Source organism: Lutjanus erythropterus, chromosome 21, assembly GCF_056507025.1.
Source record: "Lutjanus erythropterus isolate fLutEry1 chromosome 21, fLutEry1.hap2, whole genome shotgun sequence".
NCBI classification, from domain to species: Eukaryota; Metazoa; Chordata; class Actinopteri; order Lutjaniformes; family Lutjanidae; genus Lutjanus; species Lutjanus erythropterus.
In genome coordinates, this window is record NC_139337.1 from 25,597,430 (window position 1) to 25,616,831 (window position 19,402).

The 19,402-nt window shown below is 39.7% G+C and overlaps 1 protein-coding gene across 3 annotated transcripts in view; it reads left to right on the forward strand.

Moving 5' to 3' along the window:
* LOC146307737 (RNA-binding Raly-like protein) overlaps positions 1-15,609 on the forward strand; it is a 138,994-nt gene extending 123,385 nt beyond the window's left edge. For 2 of the 3 annotated variants that reach the window (XM_084747654.1, XM_084747653.1), the window contains exons 6-9: positions 3,711-3,827; positions 7,032-7,201; positions 10,708-10,746; positions 14,641-15,609. In XM_084747654.1, the coding sequence (XP_084603780.1) occupies positions 3,711-3,827; positions 7,032-7,201; positions 10,708-10,740 (320 nt within the window). In that variant the 3' untranslated portion in view covers positions 10,741-10,746; positions 14,641-15,609. The remainder of the gene's footprint in view (positions 1-3,710; positions 3,828-7,031; positions 7,202-10,707; positions 10,747-14,640) is intronic. The other variant, XM_084747655.1, reaches the window with a different exon arrangement.
* The last annotated feature ends 3,793 nt before the right edge of the window (positions 15,610-19,402 follow it).

The window sequence follows — 19,402 nt, forward strand, 5'->3', positions numbered from 1 at the left end:
GAGTGTTGGTGGCTTTGAAGAGAACATAGATGGTGGCTCTAGTCCCCATCAGGCCAGGTAAAGCAGTGAAAATATTCTAAGTATAGCATAGTCCTAAACTGATATTGATTTTTTAAGGTGGTCCTTTAAGTAGGTCGCTAAAATAGATTTTGTTGCTGCAGTACATTCAGTGTTTGTACTCCTGAGGGAGACGTCAATCAAACTGTGATCTATACAGTCTTGAGAAATGGTCTAAAAAGCAACATCTGCTCTTTTTTTGAACTAGGTTAGTAGTTATGAACTTTTATTTTGGCTCTGATTTATGTTGATGCCCCATCAGGCACTCAGCTGTGATATCATATGCATTTTTACTATTTCTAGACAAAAATCCAGAGGCTTTGAGGGACATCTTCACTGGTTTCACTTTTCAGAACAGGAAGCTACATGCACTTCTTTTACACAGTCTATGGGAATGCATTGGAGCTCACCTGGTCTGCGTGTGTTTCTATCAGCACAGATCCTAGTGAAAGATTAAAATGCATTTTTAGGGAATCTAGTTCAGAGCAAGCTAATATTTGAGCATTTCTTATCACACGCTGACATCTTCTCTAAATGTTTTATGCATGTTTTTACGCTCATACATGCATAATGGTGCACAGATATATGAGGGGGTCTGCATTGTGATGTGGTTTGGGTGTAAATATACAGCAAATAAACTAACTTAAAGAGCCATGCGCAGACATGATGCGAGACAAGTAACGTTTTGATTCTGTGTGTGTCTCATGCCTCTGATTTTCCAGCTGGAGCTTTATAGGAACTCGTGGGTTTGTTTACCGAGTGCTCATCCATCCTGTTTGCAGCCCTGACAGAATCTGATAGGTGTCAAAGAGAATTTTATGTTTTCTCCTCAACTTCTGGTGTCTGTTTTTTCCTTCCTCTCAAAAGATGACACATTTCAGCTGCCGAGGGTTAAGGAATGAGATTATCTTATTACTTTATGGTCTAAATTCTTTAATCTGCTCAGTTCAAGCTGCTCAGGAGTACACCCTCGTTTGAGCAACCGTGAGACGGGCCAGATTGAATTAATGGCAATGTCCTTCAGATGATTTTTTTTTTCTTTTTTATTTTCTGCAGATGTTTATTTGCACATGACATATCAAGTTTAAGACTCAAACTTTGACATGATACGGTCACGCTTCATTTACCTAAAGCTCAGATATGTTTCATAAAACCCGAAGCAAAGCAAGAAGGGGAGAGCAATTATTCATAAGGCAGTAAACAGAAACTGCGGGAGGGCAAATTGGGCCCCCCAGTTTCTCATGCTCTACCGTTAGTGAGGCAATGATCAGCCAAACTTGCAGTGGGTGTCTGAAATGTAAAAATGCAACTGAAACACCTTTGCACAAGTTTTGCACAAGCAAAGTCTTTTTGTAATCCAGTCTGGAGGATCTACAGACAAAAGTGCTGTTTGCATTATTTTACAATACATGCCACTTGTTATTCACATTTCAGCTGCAAAATAACCTTCAGCAAGGTTGGAGCAAACAAATTTATGTGAATTTTCAAAGAGCAAATGAGCTGCTGTTCCTCTGGGATTCAATCGTTTGTTCATTTTTGACTGAGCTCCATGTGCTACATTCGAATTTCAGTTAAGCTCTCAGTGTTTAGGCAGTTTGGTGCAACATTTTCTCACCCCCAGCTTGTCAAATACAGCACCTTGGTCAGTGGCTAAACTATGACACTGTGGGTTTCCCTCAAGCGTCAGCTTTGCACATGCAGGGTCCGCAGTCATGTTATAATAATATGATGCAATGTCCAGGTAGACTTTCAAAATAAAGGTACAAAAATACTTGGTTAGGTTTTAGAAACAACACTATTTGGGAAGGTTTAGGAAACAAGATCATGGTTTGGGTTAAAGTAAATAAGTACCATAAGATATTGTACATAACATTCGTAACGTTACACAATGTCACAGCTGAATATTGGTTAAATGTTGGTTTCATAGACTTATACAGACTTTCTAGTCGGTTAAACTAGGTCACCTGACTTCAGCAGTCCATCAAAACATAACACAAGAGAGATACTAGAGAGTTACCTACAGCATTGGGAGTGATGCTTAATTTTATGGATCTAATTTTTTTTTTACAATTTCTTTGTTTCAGAGACTATATTCTGGGACAAAAGTTATTTGTGTTAAGTTGCAATAATCTGGAAAAAATTTTAAATATTTTTAAACTTCACGTCAGTATTCATTTATATTTCTAAACCATATTTTCCATATTTTTTATTGGATTTTTTGCCTGCAGAATTTTTTTTTATTTTTGTATGCTTAGCTGGCCTGCTGTGCACTGAATAAAACACTCTACATTAATTATTAATCACTTATAGAAGTATACCAACTGAACACTTTATCCGTGTAGCCCACACGGGCTTACACATTCATAGTCTTTTCCAGAAATTTTCTGAAGAAATTTCAGCATTCTCAATCATCTTAAATAATCAATAGTGTTTTATTAGAATAATGAAAATCTCTCACTTTTTAGAAAAGTTAGAATTCTTAAGATTTCAGTCCTGTTTGATTTGGCGGCATTTGTTGTTACTAGTCAGTCTGTGAGCAACTACCGGTGTATTAGCTAAGACAGTGGTTCCCAACCTGAGGGTCCCGACCCCTGGGTGGTCAGGAAGTTTGAGAATTTATATATAAAATATAGATACCTCAGCCTTCATTTTCATTTCATTTCATTCCTGAGAGAGCAGGCCAGCTAAATTACCTTGTCTTGCCTTGTTTGTAATTGTAAGTGGGTGGGGATGGTGGGAGTTGTCAGAAAAATAGGCGTCCCTGAAGAAAATGCTTGGGAACCACAGGGGTAAGATACAAAATACATTCTGATTCCTGTGACTGCTTCAACATTAAAGCCACCTCGTTTTGTCTGTTGAATGTTTTTAATATAAAGCAGCAAAAGTAGAAAAACTTCAGTAACTTCATAGCTCTAATACAGTTGTAGGGGAGTGATTAGTAAACCGTCGGACTGACTGACATCAGTGAGAACAGTAACAATGGACTATGTACTGCATCCTTTTCTGTCAATCTTTTATGTGTATGGAAGCGGTTTGCATCCAGTACAGGAATGGTGGACTTGAAAACTACAATATACATACAGAGGTAATGACAGAATGTAAATGTACTGAAAGGCTGAAAAAATACAAACCATAAGTACCATCAAATACAGGGTTTGATTTTATGAGAATCTTAAGGATTATAACTTTAAGATACAAGGCTTTTTACCTGTGCACTCAACCAAGCAGATGCTATCCTGAAGTGTAAACAAGCTCCACGTTTTATATAATCATTTCATGCCAACTGACAGACAGCATACAGTTTGTTCAGATATTGGCATTATTGAGCAAAACTTGAGCAGCACAGCACAGCATGGTGGGCGTAAGCTGTGCACTAATCTTCAAATTGAAAGCAGCAGGTCCACAGTTTCAGCTGGGTAACTTTGCAGTTGGCCAGATTGAGATGTTCTTCCCTGAGGAAAGTGTGACTCAGAGTGATGATACGATATGATATCCAAAACTAAAAACTAAGAGTATTAACAGGTGACAGCAGGCTGCCTGTGATAAAATGTATGAAGCAGCCTCATTTAAATGAGCACACAAGTGAAATTAGGACAAACTAAGCCCGACTTAAAGTAGCTATAAATGAGTGTTTCTGTCTTTCTGTGTCTCAGCAGTGAAGACGGACCAGCTGCAGACTATTAAACGGGAGTTGACTCAGATCAAGATGAAGATCGACTCTTTGCTGGGACGCCTGGAGAAGATTGAGAAGCAGCAGAGGGCCGACTCTGGTGAGAGTAACACATTACATGTGTGCAGCATTATGTGATTGGGATACAATCTAAACATGAATTCATGCACAGCAAAGGAAGGAATAGTTGAACACAGAACTAATAAACGAACGAATCAAATTGAAAATCATTAAAGCTGCAGTAGGTAGAAAGCCTGAAAATGGCTGATTTTTGAGTCTCATCTGAGTTAGGTTTAGTTTTCTGTATCCTGAGTCCCTCCCACTAGACGAGCAGCAGGCTCTTCATGAGCGCGGCTATCGTGAGCAAGCACAAACAGACAGACATCAGCTGTGTGTAATAAAACAGACTCTTGACAGTAAAAAACACCAACAGAGGAGACAAACTACATTTAAAAACATAAAGATTCAGTGTGAAGATACAGATGAACTGAGAGCTGAACTTAAATCGACTTCATCAGTATCACAACACTCACTTGTTGGAGGGGGACAGAAAAGAGGCTCACCGCCGTTGGACCGCGGTCAGCATGACTTGACCGTCTCCGTGATATAAGCTGTCATGAAAATGCAGCCCAGCGGCAAACACAGTTTGACCCGCGTGGCCAAAAATGTCAGTACAAAAGCACGGTTTCATTTGCCTGCCCCGTAAACAGTGCGGTCAGCTCCTCCGTGGTGCTGCTGCACGCAGGTTTACAAGCAAACACGAAGATAAATCCACTTTTTAATCCCAAAAGTTTAAAAAACAAACTCTGAGCTCTCATCTGGCCAGTCAGCACATCCTTAATTGTTTGGTGAATCGCCGTTGCAGAGTGGCTGAGAGACGGGAGTAAAAATAAATCCACTTTTTCATCTCAAAAGTTTCAAAAACAAATGCTGAGGTCTCCTCTGGCCGGTCCACGGCTCCATGATTTCTTGTTGCTGCAGAAGGTTGAGGCAGGAGTTCTGAGCTCCTCTCCTGCCAGTAAAGTAGCCGGCATCACAGCAACCCCGGTGTTTTTTTCCACCAGAAGCACCAGTCTGCTTCAGACCCTCCTCTGAAGAGCTCCCCAGCACTGGGCAACTGTTTGTTGGCTCTGTGTCTGTGCTCTTTATTATAATGCCATTTTATAGCCACTTTTCCTGCAGTAGTTTCCGTCATTGATTCAGGGTCTCACTGGTGGAACATGCACGAGCACTCCGGGTCCTAAAAGACCTGTTATTGGTCTACCATCTACAGGGCAGATTCTCTAAATGCTGAAAACAGAACCAAAGGAGGTGCAGAAGTGTAGCTCTCTCTCAGAACACCTGATTTACAATATGCTGAAAGGTTTTTATGAAATTATTTCTCAATTATACCAAAACAAGTTTGCCTACTGGAGCTTTAAGGCAATTTAAAGGGAACAAGAATTAATGGAGTTAGATTACTTTAATATTTTCATTGACACATTTTTTAACAGGTAATAAGTAATTGTATCGGACTACTTTTTTAAAGTAACCCCCCCTAACTGTGGGTGAGAAGCAGACAGAAGAATAAGAGCTGCCTGGGAGATAAAAAGAAAAAGGACACCAACCACTGAGGGAGGGAAATTAAGAGCACACACAGGCCATAAGTCTTAGTGACATTGTGGGAGATAAGAGCAGTAGAGCTCTCCGTCATAACAGCTGACAGGTGTCAACGGCACGCTGACTCAGTTTGTATGAGAGGTCTTTATAGATGCCCTGCGCTACGGGACAGTCGCAGAGTGCGGCTCACTGTGAAGGTCATTTAGACTTTATGCCATGTATGCATGTTTGCAATGGTTTATTCAAGGAGCAGCCGGTTTCTCTTTTAACTCCATGACAGTTGAACACCAGCTAAATCAAGTCGCGGTTGTCCTCCAGGCAAACTGAAGTTACTGTGAAAAACAAAGTTGGTGCCAGAGCTAACAATGAAAAATCCAAGGTTTTCAGTTTAGACTGAGGTGGCTGCGTATATAAAACAGCGAGCAGCTAGTGTCGTGCAGAAACTGTAAAGGCAATTCACTGGCCAGTGTGTGTTGTTCAACATTATTTGGTATCTAAAAATTCAGTATAAAAGGGAATAACTTAAATGAAAGGGTCAAGTACAAGATTTCCCTTTATAAAGAAACAAAAAACATAATAATGGTGATTTCTGTAAACCTCATGAGCCATAATAAGGGCGTAATTACATAATAATGGTGTAATTACATAATAATAGTGTAATTACATAATAATAGTGTAATTGAAGGCAGAGTCTGCACAGTAGTGGAGCACACACAAAAATACTCAGTTGTTAGCTAGCTTACAGCTGAAGTACAGTTTGTGCATTGGTAGCATAGGTCAAATAAGTGAGTATGGATAAAAAATAAAAAATAAAAACATGAATTTTTAGCCTTGTCTAGCCTAGCCTGCACAGTGAATGCGGCATGTTGCATTGCAGCTGTAGTCGTCCGGGTTTTTAACATGTTAACATGTCCGTGTGGTGTTTTTCATGTGTTACAAGAAATATCAGGGGTAAATAAGCAGTAAACACCATGTTTGAGCATTTCTTGTTTTAAAACTGCAATGAGCAAGGGCAGTTTAAAAAAAAAAAAAGTTGAGGGGTGGTGCTATGCATATCATTAGCAGCGATGCTCAGCCCACAGGAGAAGCCAGATGTAGCAAATTACCGTGATTAGCTAGCAAAACAGAGGAGAAGTCAGGTGCAGCTACTTAGGGGTGGAGGTGGGGGTTGGGAAGTGTGGAGAGGGCAGGGACTGTTTGCATATTCATGAATCCTTGAATAGTAAATGAAGGCAAGGCGTAGAGCTGTACGTAAGCTATTCTAACAAGGGATTTGATCTAATTTTGTAAAAAGAAACATGTCAGACACAATTTATTACTTCTGGCAGAGCATTTTATATTGTTTAAAACATGACTGGAGTTGGACTTTAAGTGATGTGGATTGCAGTTATACCTGTAAAGCTTGAGGGAAATAAAAGTTTGGCAGTTGTTTGCAGACAGCTGCATTGGTTGCAAGGGGAGCAAGTGTGTTATGTTAGATGGTCAACTGAAAAGTTAGTCGAGAATATATTTGGTGTGTGTTACTCAGTCACCTGTTGAGGTCAAACCACTTGTGTGCGTAGGAGAGCAGCACAGCCTCTAGCGATCGCAGCAGGGGCAACAGAAAAGGCAGCCAAGTCAACTTTTCTGCTCTTCTATGAAGCAGTGAAACAGCGTCTGTGATCGCACTCTGAATTGAGTCTCTGTGCCCTCCTTTCTCACTCAGAGGCTCAGAGAAAGTACGAGGACAACTGCGACTCCCTGCATGAGGAGTCCGTGTCAGAGACGGCAGAAAACTCCGGGGAGGAGGCCGGCGAGGGGGCGCTGGACGTGGAGGCGGGAGAGATGACCGACGGAGGCGAGGACGACTACGACGAGGAGGGCAGCCACCATCTGGTAAGAGAAACGGCTGACAGGGCTGACAGGGAGGGAGAGAGAGCAAGGCACTTTGGGAGATCTCAAGTGGGCAGACAGTCTTCGCCTTCTGAAAGTTAATTTTCCAGAATTATTCATGGCCACAGATCTGAGAGAGCGGGGCTTCACATGAGTGAATGGTGAGGGCGCCCGGACTGACAGTTCCTCCCTGTCGACCCCAGCTCAAACAGTGGAAGCACGGCTCTTCGCGGGCCCACACACAGGCGCCGGCTCACACACGTACACATACTTACAGGCTATAATTAAAGTCGAGGGCTCCAGACACACCGGAGAGCGTTTAAGGCCGGACTTGCACGGACCGGTGTGGATCTGACCGTGAAGTGGTGGATGCAGACCAGAGTGAAGAGGGTTCTCTTTCACAAGGTCACTGAAGAAGAAGCACTGCTATAGAAAAGCCAAGAGAAGCGGGTCTGTAGAGAAGATTTAACATTTGTTTCAATAATTATTTGACATGTTAAATGTTTAAAAATAAAAGAAAGCCCTGGACAGATGTCTAAAAATAGCTTGTTTTGACCGACCGACCGTCTAATACTCAGTGATAGTACATTTAAAATGATTTTTAAAATGGAGGAAAGCAGCAAATTCCACAATGAGGCGGGGAGGAAACTGATTTTAGACAGATTTTCGGCATAATGCTTGGCATTACCACATTGATAAAATGATTCAAAATGTTTCTGACTTTAAAATTAAACATAGTCTTTTGGGGAGTCATACAAACATTAATCCAGAATGACGCACTCCTGTGCCCAGGTTCTGCCCCTCCCCCCTTGCAAGTTGCAGTGATTGGCATCAGGTGCAGCTGCTCTGCAATCAGGACCTGGTGCTTAAAAACCTGGAGAGTGCAGCCGATCAGGCCCAGTGGGCCATTCGGCAGACTACAGTCTGCAAGTCTGCTCTGCTAGCACTCTCAGTACTTCTCTTGTGAAGTTACTTCTCTTTGTGTTTCATGTGCCTTGTTTACCTTCATGGTTGGCAAGGGCACTCATTTTGGCGCCCTCATGTGCTTTGCTAGTCCTGCCAGCTAGCAAAGGCACTCATTGTCTTCTGTGCATGTGTTCTTGTTAGCATCCCTGGCTAGCATGGACACTTGTTGTCTTTTGTGTGCGTGTGTTGTGTTTAATTTAGTAGGTTAAGTTAACCCTTATGTTAATTTAATTTGTTTACTTAACTTAATTTGACACACTTTGTCAATAAAACAACCTTGGTTTGCATCATTTTGTCTCAGTTTTCCTTCCTTCCTTTTTCTCCCAGTTAAATTTATTTAGTGTGACACCCCTCATCCCCTATCCCAACTTGGGGGTCGTAGCACCATCATTTGCCAACATCAAAAGATTTTTTGGTGAAAGTTTTGCACTCAAAATCGAAAGTTATGATGCAAAAGTTGACCGTTGTCATGACAAGGAATAATTCTAGTCCCTTATACGACCAAACTCAGCGGGCCTGCCACAGTTGATAAGGAGTAACACTACTTCCGAACTAGAAGCGATGAGAGGAAACACTTTTCACATATACTATGAGCGATGTTGCAGCGGCACACTTGAAAGTCCTCCAGTTAGGAAGTGGCAACAATTAATGATTATTTAATGAATTCTTGATCAATGGATTAATTGTTTTGTCTGTCGATTTATTAGTGCTGGAGGTGAACAACTCACTTGTTTTGTCTGATCAACAACATCCAAAGATATTCAGTTTACAGCCACAAAAGACAAAGAAAAAGCAGCAAATTCTCTCAACTGTTTGACAGTTTTTGACATTTCTGCATGAAAATGACTTTAACAATTCATCCAAATACAGCTGATTATTATTCTGTCGATCAGCTATTCATAAATTTTGACAGAGGACGTGATCAGCCACTTCCAGCGGCCCACCTCCTTCAATCTGATTAAACAATGACGGGCAAAAATCGCAATGTCGCCCGATGTCCAGCCAGTTTGAGAGAGGAGGTGGAAATGACTTCTAAGTCAGGAAATATTGTTTCATATTTTATTGTTTTATAATTGCATATCGAAATAATAAAGCAGCATCACACCAGTCCTGTAGACACCGATCTATTTCGCATGTGTGGAACAGAAAAAAAAAGTAGTATAGACAGAACTACAAATCCAGACTTCAGGATACTGACAGAGATAAAATGCTGCATAATTAACAGATTTGCAGACTTCTGTCGCTAGTATTCAAGCCATGCTAGCTCACACAGTTTATGCTTACAGTCCCGCCCCTCCTGCTTGCTTTTTGCCAGGCAGATTTGGATTTGACTGCAGCATAATCATTTCAGTTCTCATTCACGTTCCTGACTTGGAAATTCACACAAAAAGCATTTAGGCTGTATTCAATTAACCATTCACAATCTGCTCATCCTAATCATTTTGTGGTTCAGACTTGGCCACACCGACCTGTTCTAGGATTCGAGGACATTCATTAAAGAACAAAATTAAACTTGTAGTTCCTTCACGATGCACATAACATACAACATATATACAGATAATTCGTTAAATTCAGAATAGAAGTGAAAATAGAGGAAAAACCTGCAGTATTTAAGGTCTATGATGGAATAGTGACAGAATTTAGGCTTTTTATGGCCAACATTTTTCTTCCAGGTGCATGACCATGGATCCTACTAGCTGGCTACTCTCTTCCTCTGGCTGGCTGCTCCATCTCCTTGTGGGATGCCCAAAAAAAAATTATTATGCTGATGAAGCCAGCTTGCTCGTCCAGATGACCTCTAACCACACAGAATGGTGGGGAAGTCGGCAAATGGGATGGAAAATGTCAAGCTGGACCAGAACTTTAATAACAAACTGGTGTCTGAACAAAAATGGCATGTTAATATTGGGTTTTTTTTTCATTTAAAAGAATGTGGTTTTCTCTCATCACAGCATTTAAACTAAAATATCTAATTACTATACTGTTCCTCGTTCCACTGTGTTCAGATGTCTGTAACTTTATGAAATAACGTTTTATCTGCATGCGGAGACCTTCAAAACACCCACAGTGCTCCCTGTACAGCAGTTAAAACGTTATTTCACATATTTTCTCAGACATATGAAGTAAACCATAGGGCCACGCTGTTTCTCGTGTTCACACGTTGACATCAGAGTAATTATCCTCGGCTTCATGTGGGTTCAGCTGTGCGGCGTGGCCATGCTTCTGACCATGCTTCCTCTATAACGCTATATTTATTAGCCATTAACCAGGTGAGCATGGGCACGCTATCCTTCATGAAAGCTCAGCGCTCTCGCTAATAGAAGACATTACTTTTCAGAGACATCGCGGAAGAGATTTATTTGTTTCCTGAAGGTCACATTGATCACAGATGGTGATAATGTAGCACAAAGACTGTTCTGCAGGTTGGCATAACTGCATATATCAGCAGTGACCTTTCCAAAAAGATTAAATACAACCTGTGTGCTCAGTTTAAATCGCCACAGTGTATCCATGATTTTAACTCCCTCTCTCTTCTTTTGCAGATAGAGAACCACGTATCAGATATTGACAACTGAGATCAGGTGAGAGCGTCAGATTTCTCTTTAACTCAAGTGACCATTACAGCAGCTGAGAGGTTGTTCTGCAAAACTGCCAGGGGTGACAAAAGTACACACCTTCTTTACTCAAGTAGAAGTACAGGTGCTTGTGTAAAAAAAATAGAAGTACTGATTCCACTTCTTTACTCAAATAAACGTGAAAAAGTACATATACTCAAAGTTTAAAAGTAAAAAGTAGGCCTCTGAAAGACATTTCTGCTCGTTGTTTTCCGTGCAAAGCTAACTGAACCTCTTACTTCCTTCTTACCTTCTTGCATCTTTTTCATCTGATGCCATTTTGGTCTTTTTCGCCTCATTGCATCTTTGTACATCCTTTACATCATTTTGTTTGTTTTGCCCTGTTATGTTTTTTACTTTCTTTTTCAACTTGTAACGTCTCTTTCTTCTTAATTCATCATTTTTGTCTTGTTATGTCTTTTATGTTGTTTCTCATCATTACATCTTTCGCACCTTCTACATTGATTTTGTCTCGTTCCGTCATGTAGTTTTGTTATGTCTTTCTTGTCTTATCACATGATACACCAGGGAATCATCTTCTCTATGCGTTATTGTCCCATCCATTTAGGTCAAAATTGGTTCTGATGTTGTCATGAAGATGCAGAATAAAAACAATCAATAATTACTCTTAAACTATTCAAAACTAAACTAACAAGCCTGTTATGAAAATACAACAAGAAAAAAAGTATTAATACTTGTGTTAAAATGTAAGGAAATACTGTAAATACTCGAGTAAAGTGCATGATACCTAAAGATTCTTCAGTGATGAAATATTTGTTATTTGCCACCTCTGAAGTCTGCCAAAGGTCCTGCAGCCTCTTCCAGCCAGTCCTCATTAAAGGCCTTATATCCAGCCCTCGTTAGAAGCCGTGACCACTGAACTGTGTCTTGAGCATCTCTAAACATTCGTTAATCATCTCCTAAGTCATAAGCTCCATGACATTTGGAAGACCAGCTCCAGTGAAGGGCGGCTAATGCTGAATACAACAGAGGGAGCAATAATGGCATTCCAATGGGCCAGAACTGCCCATAAACAGCATTCATCTAATTGAATTGTGTGGAAGGGGGTATGAATGGCGAGGCCCAAGGTAAAGAGTTCCCTGCCTCTCGCCTCTCAGGGTGTGGGTAATGATGCAGCCACATCATCAGTTGGCTCGGTGCTGGCTGGCTTTCTTCATAGCAGGGGTGCTTAGCTGTGTTTATGAGTCGCAGACTGTTGATGAAACATTGAGTTAATCTCTGCTGCGGTCTTCTTTTGCTTCTGGGTGAGCGAAGGAAATCCAAAAAATTGTTCTGTTCATGGGAGAGTGTCAAGCAATTAAATTCGCCACCTGCCTTTGATTTGGTTTTAGTCTTTTGAGTTTTATTCTACAAAAGCTAAAGACAATTTAGTCTAGTTTTTGCCGATGAAATGTTAGTTTTATCAATGCTTTTTTTAGTTCCCTTACCATCTTTAATAATTGCAGAAAAGGCACTGTTTTCCTGTTTATACCAGGCTGAAATAGTTGACACACAAATCTGTCTCTCCTTCTGGAAATAGACTTATTTGTCCTGTTGTTGTTGTTGTTGTTGTTGTTGTTGTTGTTGTTGTTGTTGTTGTTGTTCCCATTTGTTCCTAAACTCTGGCAGTTCAAAGAAAATGGTATTACCTGCTGCCATTATTGCAGCCACCTGCAGCATGATTTTTTAGCTTGAACGATGACTTTGACATCTCTGGAAATACACTTACGTGCTAAGATGATAAGATTAATACCATTGTCAAGTGTGTTTACTACAAGTATTCAGGCTACATTAAGAGGAAAAAAGAGGAGATTTTCTTAGATTTCATTTCGAGAATAAAGTCAAAACATTTAGGATAAAGTTGAATTTTCAGTATTAGTGCAGGCATAATAAAAAATAAATCAGAGAAAGATTTATTTTTTTATTATTTTGATAGAAGTCAAAATGTCAAGGATGAAGTTGAAATACCACGTCGAGCCTAAAATGTTACTGACGTTTTGAGTTTATTCTCAAAATGCAGTCTTCTCTCCTCTCCTCTCCTCATTCTTTTACGCCTGGCACCAATACTGAAAATCCACTTTATTCTCAGTATTTCAACATCCTTCATTTTGTCCCTGGTGCCTGACCAATAATAATAACAATAGTCTTCTGTAGTTCACTAACTATGAAGCTCGAGTCAGCAGGCAGTTAGCTTAGTTTGACATAAAGATTGGACACTGGGGGTAACAGCTAGTCTGACTCTGTCCAAAGGTAAAAAAAAAAAATCTGCAAACCAGCACCACTAAAGCTAAAATCAATGTGTAAATACTAAAAGCTGTGATTTTATAGGGAACTACAGTACATAATGAAATACTTTGCGTACAGCATATTTTCCCGTAAATGTCAGACAGACAGAATGCTCTTGTGCTGTAGACGGTTGATGGCACTTTCAGGGTTCAACGATAAGGATTGCCTGATGGCAAAGGGACATAAATGCACATTATTATTGGAAACTGTCACTCAAACACCACGACAAAGGCAGGCGACATTTGCTGTGTTTAGTAGGAAGGGTATGAAAAATTGTAAGTACTAGTAAATAAAGCTGTCAGGCACTTGAGAAGAACAGAAGGTACAATAGTTGCCTCCAAGATGTAGTGAAGAATAAAAATGCTTAAAATGGAAACACTCAAGTTAAGTACAGGTACCTTGAATTTATAGTTAAGTGTAGTAGCCTCCTTAATACTCATCCACCACAAGAGAAAAGTATTGTTAGCATTACATCCACAGCAGTTACGTTCGCATTAGTTTGTCTTTTCTAAATGTTAGCATGGTGGCCTTTGTGTTTTTGGGTCCGAGCATAAAATATGCATCTTTTTTAATCTTCAAAGAGGTGGTAAGATCAGCTAATGTTGCATTAGCTAGCGTTTACGGTCAGAGACCTCCTGCACCAGTACGTTTTTTGGCCTGCATGTTTTCACGGCTGTTTCATTGTGGCTCCATGTTCAATTTTCACCGAGATTGTTGATGCTTTTCTTCCACAAATCTGTTCCTTTGCACCTTCAAAAAACTGCTTCTGTCAGCTAACATTGCATTAGCCAGCATTTACAATGAGAGACCTGTTGGACTCAGACTAAGATTATTGACGCAACAAGTGAAGCAGCTAAATCAAAGAGTTTTAGTCTGTGTTGTAAAACTCCAAAACACACATTGTGTGATTTGCAGACACATTCAGGTTCTTTCTTTTTTCTTTCCTCTTTCATGTATAAAAATAATAGCCCCTTTTTGTCATGGCTAAAAGATCATCAACAAATATTTTGTTACAGTATTTATTGACAAAAAAACTGCTGTAAAGTTGTTGTTTTTCTTTTAAATGTAAGTTCTAGCGAAAATGTTCAAATCTAACACCACAGTTTTTTCCCCCTCCGCCTGTCCAGGCAGCTCCCAGCTCTGTCCACCTCTTAAGAAACCACATGTTACACTTGAGTTTTCCATTTCCTTTCCATATGTGTGCCTTTTTAAAATTCTATCAGCGGCCGATTCACAAAACCTCCTCACAGCACATACATTTAAAAACCTGAAAATCCCACTCGAGGTTGGGGAGAATATATGAATGATTTTGCTTGCAGGCCTACCAAGGATAGAAAATCACTGTGAGAAGAACCTCAATAAGTCATGTCCAGAAGGATTAGGGAGGCAGCTCCGGCTACCAGTAAAATATTTCTGCACTTCCCGAGATATTTCAGAGGCCATTCAAAACGGACAAGCTTTAAAACTCAGGCTAATCCTCATCAGATTTACAGCTTTATAAATAGCCACCATGTTTGAGCAGGAGACACAGTCCTATAATGTGTTTTCATCAGTTTTCCTCCTTTGTCACTGCAGGACGAGGCAGCAGACACCCCCGGTCGGTGGTATTAGAATTCATCATCACCTTCAAGAGACAGAAAAAAGATCTCTGAGGGATCAAGACACCTATTCTGGACTGTAAGTTGTGTTCAAGAGATGCTGAATCACATTTAGATGCCCAGCTGTGCACAAACCGAATGTGATGTGCTCTCTAAAGAAAATGTATTCAAGACCCATTTTAATGCATTTGGCCTGAGTTTGCCTCATGGATATTCTGTGCAATTTATATTTCATAGCAAGAGGCTAACAGTATCATATGTTAATCCTGTTCCTTGAAAAAATAAAACAGAAGGGAAGGAAATAGTTTTTTTTGCAGATTTTTAAATTGAATTAAAAGAAGGGAACATGACGTTGTTGATCAATTGTTGCTGCTTTTATGAAATGTGTTTGCGCTGTAATTTCACAAACTGTTTTTTAAATGAATTTCTGTTGTTGCTTAAAATAAAAAAAATCGAATGAATAAATGACAGAACAATCTGCGATCGCAGTATGATGTGCAGAAAATGAATGAAACATCGGTGCCGTCTGGTTTCGGATTTTGACTCATGCATAAGCCAATAGCTGTGAGCATAACTTTATCCAGCTTTATCCATTTATCACACAAATGCCCTGTGGGGCTGTTCCATCATATATTCCAACTCCTGCCAAGTTTCAGAAGCAGAAAGAGCTTCCTGTGGTAGAGAGCCAACACTGGCACAGGCCTCCTGCCAGGGAGCAGTGCCCCAACGTCTCAATGCGCTGCTCCCTGCTCAGCCTGTGCATCCCAACATGGACTGCTGCTGTTCAGGAGCCAACGCCCTCGCTCCTTGTCCTCTTCTATCTCCCTCTGCATCCCACATTGATTCTGTCTCATGTAGGCAATAGAAAATGTGGAAGGTGTATTATTTTAAAGTAGACATTAAGAGCCACTTACAATACGAAGCAGCATCCCATTACTCTTTTAATAAAATGAGTACAATTTGTGGTCAGATTAAGCCCAACTGGCCAACAGTGGAGGATTAATCCACTCATTTATCACAATTTACTTACATGATGATGTTCATGATTTAGTTCTGTCATGTGGAGCTGCTAACATTCAAGCATTTCAACCTGCAACTTGAACTTCAGATAAGCAAAAACCAACCACTTTTTTTCTCAGTGTTCCAATAAGTTGAGTAAGTTTGGCACCTGGCTCCTTTCCTGTGTCCTGTAATTAGATGTGCTCAGCTTGTCTGTGTTGAAAAGAGAACCAAATTTTGAAGATGTTGCTGGGGGACCTGAGAAAACAACATGTCTAGACTAATCTTAAGCAAAACATCTGATAGCTAATATTAGCAACACACTCGCTAACTAGCTGGCTAACCTACATCAGTCCTTAGCATTTTGTTGATGTCGCTTTTGCAGAAACCCCAGCAACATCTCCACCAGGTAACAAGCTGCTCAACTGTTACTGGAGCGCAGAGCAAACTGTGAATAAGGAGGGGCCAATTAATATACTTTTTTCCCCAAACTAAATTATAAGACCAGTGACTGGATGTCAGCATGCCCATTTTTATTTAAAAAAATTATTTGTTGTCTCAAGCTTTCAGTTTCTCTTTAAAGCTTTTCTCAGGAGGATGTAGGTGTGCAGCTAATATGCCCCCAGTGTGCCACCTGATTGACCAGCAGCATCCATTAGGCTGATGATGTGTATCAGCCAGCAACTTCAGTCCTTTAGAAGCTTTTAAGCCACAATTTAAACAAGTTTATTGGTGCTGATGTTGCAAGTGTTAAAGGCTAATGCATAGTCCTGAGCAATCAGCTGGCACTCTGCACAGAAGTTATTCAGAAAAACATTAAAATTACCAAAAAATGTAAAAACATTAAGACATATACAACATTTACTGACTTTGGCAGATAATCTCTTGATGTAGCTAGATGGGAATACAGTTAACAAATAAAATATGTCACTCGTTTTTTATCAAAACAGCTTTCTTTTTAACGTACAAAGAGGGCACAAGTTCATGGCAGAAGCTGAAAGGAACATCTGTTTGTCACAGTCAGCCATGTTTTTTTTTTTTTGTATTTGGCATTGGAACACCTGGAGGTCAGAAGCTGGAATTTTCTAAATTCCGACTTTGACTTGAATGCAGCATCAGACCAGATTTCACCTGACAGATTTCAGCATGTAAACAGGAAATGGCATAAAACATAAACTGCAGGAGCTAGTAAGGCTAATGGGCTAACACCAGCCTTCAACAAATTTATAAATTATACACCTTCTTATCAAATACTTTACTGTCATTGACCTCTCTATCTTTGCACTTACTGCAGCCAAGAAACATCTCTCTTTCTCTGCTGCCTGTGTAACATCTCAGTGCTGTGATGAAAAAAAAAGTCAATAATTCCAGAATAAGAGGTGAAATCCACCCCCTCTCTTAAACTGTCTGAACATTGGAGAGCCTCGCCTCACTGTTTCAGTGTCAAAGTTCAAATCGATTGAACTCTTCCTCTTTCCCTTCAGTTCGTGCTCGGAAACATGAATGTCCAATGTGACCGCTCCATAACTCCTCCAGAGGGCGTTTTTTTTTTTTTTTTTTTTTTTTTTTTAAAGTCGAGGTGAATGCACGGCAGCAAACAGACCTCTTGATTTAGTCCAACTTTAATTTTCATCAGTGGAAAAGTTGAATCATTGGATTCAGTGCTGTTGGAGGTTTAATGAGTTGTTTCACCTGAATTACTTCAGAAAAAAGGAAACCATGTCCCTCTTCAAGCTGAGTGGTGTCTAGTCAAGCAGACAGTTGTGGTATTATTTGAGAGATCTGCCCCCAGAGACTTGTAGCCACCCCAGTTCAATCAAGGTAAAATGAAACTTCATTTGCAGCTCTTGACACATTAAAAATGAAAAAACCAGCAGCGATGTTTCTTTTCAGAAACAATGTCCTAATTGCACACACGCCTCTGCAGACATTCCTCACCTTTTTATTTGACCTTCGAAAGAAACGGTGCATCATAAATTAAATTTTATTCCCCCCCTCATCATATCTTATTAGCGCAAAATTTGGGCAAACAAAGCCAAACCACCAGGGGTGTGTAAGAAGATATTGCTTTGTGATTTGTTTGAACTGACCCTTTAAGCAGAGAATTCATTATTTTATTTTATTTTTTGCACAATGTCATGAACACGACAGTCAACCCTGGCAGTGCTGCCTGAAAAAATACACAAAAATAAAATGTCTGTCCTGCAGCTCATTCAAAATAAGTGTCTGGTGAATGATGATAATGTGTAATATTTAGCACTATTTTTGTATCCAAAAAAAAAAACATGTCTAAGGGAAATGGCTCTGCTACATGTTTATCTTTTTTGCTGGTAGCCTGTTATTTAATGAACAGTATGGTGATGTGTCAAATATTTTGCAAAAACGCTGGGAAAAAAAAAACCCTCATTGCTTTTACTGTTGTAATTTATCTGGGTCAATGTTTCTGGCTCAGCGCTCATTTTTTAATTTTGCTCTGTAAATAGTCCTTATCATGTTTATTTCAAATGTCAATATCCTTAAAAAAAAGAGTTTTATTAAGTTTAAAATAATGCTGAAATGATGTACTGACAGTTTGTTGGGGTCGTTGCAGGTTTTAACCAGAATCGTTGGGCTTGTCGAGACGTGTAACTGACAACTGTTGTATAGAAATGTACATTTTTTTGTAAAGATATTTTTATCAAAAGGCATGTTTACTGTAACTTTGTATTTTCGGTTCATGTATAAAAAAAATACTCCCAACTGTTGTAAGGCTAGAAAACTCATTGTCACTGTAGATAACTATTTGTGTTCTTATCAGTCAATAAAATGTTTGTGTCATTATTTAACTAGTCAAATGTTTCAACATTTTATTTTACAAATAAATATGAACTGAAGGACAAAGAAACCTTTCGACTTTATTGTTAAGTCAGTGATAATTACAACCCCACTTCCCAAAAAAAAAAATGTGTAAATAAAAATGATGCAATGATTTGCAAATCATTTTTAACTTCTGCTCAATTGAGTGCGATGGTAAACATTACCGTGTCCACAAAAAACAAAAAAGTTAATCATTTTGAACATTTAATATCTTGTTTTTGTTCTGTATTCATTTAAATATAGGTCGAAAACAATTTTGCAAATCATTGCATTCTGTTTTTATTTTTGCAAAACATCCCAGCTTTTTTGGAATCAGCGTTGCACTTGGACGTGATTTACAGACGTATGTAAATATTTGGTGCATCATTAAGGCGTGCCACTTAAAAATCCATTCCGTCCATTCATTACGATGCATCTTCCTTCAAAGCAGCCTTCTCATTTAATCATGATTTACTGTAGTTGATTATGCAGCCCGTGTGCCACACTCACCATCAAAATGACACTTTAACAAGTTGCGCGGCTTCAGTGTTTGAATACATGTCAAATTAACGTCAGTCAGCAGAAAGCTGGACACCATAACAGCAGCTTGTCATCTTGTGTTTCACTAATGGCACCGGTCTCGCCGGCTGCCAGTTGATATCGCCGTGCGCCTAATACAATCTGACCACAGCGGCGTGTCCACCTGTGGCAGGTCATTTCACACCTGACTAATAATAACAGCAGATGATTGTAAGAAGAGAAGAAGAGCAACCAACCCAATCAAAACACTAATTTCTGATCTAAAGTTCAGAACTGGATGTGAACAGGTTTAGTTGTCTGTAGCACAAATACTGACTAATACCTACAGGACTTTTTACTTAGTGTCAGTTTATTTAGTCATGAAT